This window comes from Penaeus chinensis, chromosome 29 (assembly GCF_019202785.1).
Source record: "Penaeus chinensis breed Huanghai No. 1 chromosome 29, ASM1920278v2, whole genome shotgun sequence".
Taxonomy (NCBI): Eukaryota; Metazoa; Arthropoda; class Malacostraca; order Decapoda; family Penaeidae; genus Penaeus; species Penaeus chinensis.
Window position 1 is genome coordinate 11989544 of NC_061847.1, and position 5000 is coordinate 11994543.

At 25.6% G+C, this 5000-nt stretch overlaps 1 protein-coding gene across 1 annotated transcript in view; it reads left to right on the forward strand.

Annotated features, from left to right (window-relative positions):
• The window catches only part of LOC125040700 (cysteine-rich motor neuron 1 protein-like), a 40893-nt gene that overhangs the window by 12588 nt on the left and 23305 nt on the right, over window positions 1-5000 (forward strand). Inside the window, exon 6 of the mRNA XM_047635395.1 lies at window positions 801-902. Within this exon, the coding sequence (XP_047491351.1) occupies window positions 801-902 (102 nt within the window). The remainder of the gene's footprint in view (window positions 1-800; window positions 903-5000) is intronic.

The following is a 5000-nucleotide window of genomic DNA, read 5'->3' on the forward strand; positions in this document are numbered from 1 at the left end:
ATTAGTATGATCGTTATTATTATTATTGTTATTATTATCATTATTATTAGTAGTAGTAGTAGTAGCAGTAGTAGTTGTAGTAGTTGTAATAGTAGTAGTAGTACTAGTAATAGCTGTAGCAACAGTAGTAGTAACAGTGTCATTGTTATTTTTGTTTCCATAATTTTTCTTATCATCCTAACTATTAATTATTTTAGAAATTAGAGAAATTCTTAGTGGTAAAAAAAGGAGATACCTGTACTTTAAGAAACTGTTACATGTACTCGAACAAATGATGCTGAGAAAGCGAGAAATAACAATACAACACGTTTCATTCATTCACACATAGATATGCATCTGTATATCTATATGCAAGAATAATTCAGTACTTAAAGGCACTGATATACAAACAACCACACTGAAATAGACCAATAAACACACAAACATGTACTAATAAACATTTAGATACATAAACACACGCAAAAAATGGTTAAGCATACAAATACACACAAACCAATGAAAGAGATGGGTGTCACATCACTTTGCCGGCACTTAACCTGCGTGGCATCTCTATAAACAAACACTGACGTACAATTAAATGAGCAGACGCATACATATATATAGATATACGAACTGTCACTCGAAACGAAAATAGGTAAATTAATAAACCCAAACACACGAAGATCAAATATTAAAAAGACAAACACAAATGAACAATCAAACACAAATAGATGTAAAATCGCAACAGAAACACAAACACACGTAAATAAATAAGGACATCCCTATCGCCTCACTTTATCATTGCCTTGGTACCCTTTCAGGATCGACGCCTCTGCACTGGGCGGCGGACACCGTGGAGGGCGCGACGACGATCGAGCAGCTCCTGATCCACGGCGCGCGCTTGAACCTTGCCGACAACAGCGGTAGGAAAATGTCACTAGACGTGTCTTGTCTGTCTTGTCTGTTGTGTTTTGTTTTGTTGTTGGATACAGTTGGTGATAATTAGGTTGAGTTTTTGTTTTTGTTTTTTGTTAATTAGTACAACGCACTGTTGATTGTCTTCCTCTTATTATTTTTGTTTAATCTGTTGTTGTTGTCGTTGTTTTTGCTATTCTTATCATTACAATTACTGTTGCATTAGGTTATACATTGTAATTGTTAATATCATCATTATTGCTATTGTTTTCAGTAACACACAAAAAACAAAAACAAAATAATGAAAAAGTTAATGAATTTGGTAATAACAGTGATATTCATTAATACCATCACCAATAGTATTGACTTTATCACTGTTACAGTTATAGTTATCATTACTAGTATTATTATCGTCAACCTTATCAATATTATGACAACTACAAGATAATACAAATGATTACCTCAATGACATTAGTACTGATAATGATATTGATAGAGGGTAATAGGAATTATAGTGATGATTATAAAAATTACAATGATTATATTGAGGATGCTGATAATTATGATTAAACGACGTTAATATAAATTTGACATCGATTGTAGTCAGTGCGCAACAAAAAAGTTGTTTGACCGTGATGATGATGATAACTATAATGAAACCAATGATTAGAATAAGATAAGAATAAGTAATTACTTTCACAGTTATAACATCATATCAATAATGATGATAATAACAATTATTATTATAATTACTATTGTTATTATTATCATTATTACTGTTATTGTTATTATTATTATTATTATTACTGTTATTATTATTATTACTATTATTATTATTGTTATTATTGTTATCATTATTATTATCATTATTATTGCTATCATTTTACTATAATGATGATTACAATTGTTATAATTTTTGTTATTGTTGTTATCATTATCCTCATAATTGTTATTATTATAATTATATTTTTTACCGTCATTACTTCTGTCAGTATTACCAATAATATTGTTATTATTATTAATTGTAGTACTACATTATTATTTATTATTATAATTCTTCTTCTTCTTCTTATTATTATTATTATATCATTATTAATGTTATTACTATTATCATAAGCATTATCTATATTATTGTTATTATTATCATCAACATAATCATCATTATTATTATATTATTATTAGTAGTATTAGTAGTAGTTATAGTAGTAGTAGGATTGTTATTGTTATTATCATTATCATTATTATCTTTATCCTTATTATCATTACTATTAATATTATTATTATTATTATTATTATTACCATTACTAATACTATTATAATAATAATTATTACTATTATCATTATTATTATTATTATTATCATTATTATTACTTTGATTATGTTGTATTAGAAATGTATCTATTATTCTTCTTAATCTTCTGACCTCCAAATGTCAATATTTCTTGCCACAAGCATAAAAAAGTTATCATTTGCACGTATCAAGGTCTCGATTGCATCCATCTGCCTTGTCTTCCTCTCACTCGCCCGCGCAAGGACTGCAGGGGGCACTGACCTAGTCCTAATATTTAGATTTTTTTATATTAATTCAACGACTGTTATTTTAATAATATTATCTGAATAATATTATAAAAGGTTGTTAATTTCAGTAATCTACATTACTCAGTATCTGCTTTTAAAGGTTCTGATAGATATAATAGTACAAATCATAAGGGAATCACGCTTCTTACTGCAAAAGGTCAAGGGGTACGTGACTAATAAACTTTTTTTATTTTTTTAAGGGGATGGGGGTGTTGAGCCTTTGTATAGGATGAAAAATAATCCCATTACTTCTTAATGTCATTTACTCATCTTTCACTTAAATCCGTTTTTTTTTGTTGTTGTTGTTTTTATTTATTTATTTTTGTCAACCTTTGTCTTCTGTCAGCATTTGTTTTGTTCTTTCAAACTAGCTGGGTGTTTCCTCTTCAGAACCCGCACAGTCTGGGTGTTCTTCGTACCAGATCTTTCATCTTTGATTTTAACTGAACAAACGCCAGACCTGATTCATATTATGTCAAAAAGCAATTTCTTGTATGTAACGAATTTCTTTTTCATCATCCAAAGAATGATTATGTGTTGATGATAATAAGAATGATCGTAATGATGATGATAATGAGTAAAGTATGGAAAAGAGTAATGAAGCTGATAATAAAAAAGATAATAGTAATTATAATAGCGATGATAATAATAAAGCTAATAATGATGACAATAATAATGATTACATCAATGATTATTGTTGTGCTACTACTACTTGTAGAAGTTGAAGTAGTATTTAAAATACTGATGATAATGATGATAATAGTGATAACGATGATAATGATGAAGATGACGATATTATAATCATAATGATGAGGGTGATAATAATAGTAATTTTAACAGTAATAAAGATAATGGTGATGGTAGCAATGGTGATAATAATTATAGTAATAATAATAATAACACTAATGATAATAATAATAATAATGATAATAATGATAATAATAATAATAAATATGGTAGTAATAACAGTAATAATAACGATAATGCTAATATTAATAATGATAAGAATAACAACAATAATAATGATAATAATAAATAGTAATATTGATAATAATAAATAGTAATATTGATAACAAAGACAGTAATGATAATGATAATTATAATAATAATGATAATAATAACAATAATAATGATGGTAATAATAATAATAATAATGATGGTAATAATAATAATAATAATAATAATAATAGTAATAATAATAATAATAATAATAATAGTAATAATAATAATAATAATAGTAATAATAATAACAATAGTAATAATAATAACGATAATGATAATAATGATAATATTTATATTAATAAGCATAATGCTAGTGATAAAATAAAAATAAGAATAATAGTAATGATTATGATGATGATAATAATAACGGTGATGGAAATACTATACTATATTATATTGTGATGTAATTTAACAGGTATTGTTATAATCATTATTATCCTTATCATAATCATTATATTTTATTCATTATCATTATTATTATTATTATTATTATTATTATTATTATTATTAGCATTATTATTATTATTATTTTTTTTTCTAAATTATCAGGTTATAATGATATTGATGACGAGAATAATAATAAAAACAACAACAATATGTATGACAACAACAACCATCCATAATGATGATCATAGTAGCAGTAGTAACAGTAGTAGTAATAGTCTTAGTAGTAGTAGCATCATTAATAGTAGTAGTATCCAAAAAAAAAAAATATATATATATATATATAATAATAAGAACACTGCTCATTACGATAATATTAAAAGTAACACTAATGAAAATGACCTAAGAGGATAATGCTAATACAAAGCAAAGTTCTGCCGGTTGATATCGAACCACCAGTTACGACCCGAATAAGTTTTTAGAGGCGGAGGCAACAGGAATCATCAACATTGACTTCCGCGAGAATAATGTGGGAGGTTTTTGGCTCATTTCCTGATAGGGGTTCTAACGAAGCCGTAGGTCGTGATATGTTACGACGGGTGGGGTATTGTCAAGGTTCATTCATGGTGTGTACAAACGAATGACAATGATGGTGATAATTACGTGATGGTGATGGTGATCATAGGGATAAAAAGGCTAGCAATGATAATGATTATTAAAATGATACCGAAAAGAATGATAATAATGATAATACTAACAGTAATAATCAAAATGATAACAATAATATTGATAGTGATAATAATAATGATAATGGTAATGATAATAATAATAACAATAATAATAATAAAAATAATGATAATGATAATAACAATAATAATAATAATAATAATAATAATGATAATAATGATAATAATGATAATAATAATAATAAAAATAATAATAGTAATAGTAATGATAATAATTATAATAATAATGATAATGATAATGATAATAATGATAATAACAATAATAATGTTGATACTATTACTACTACTAAACCTACTACTATTCCTATCGATAATAATGATAATAACAACAACAATAATAATAACAACTGTAATAATAATGATATTGATAATGGTAATTACAGTGATAATAATAAT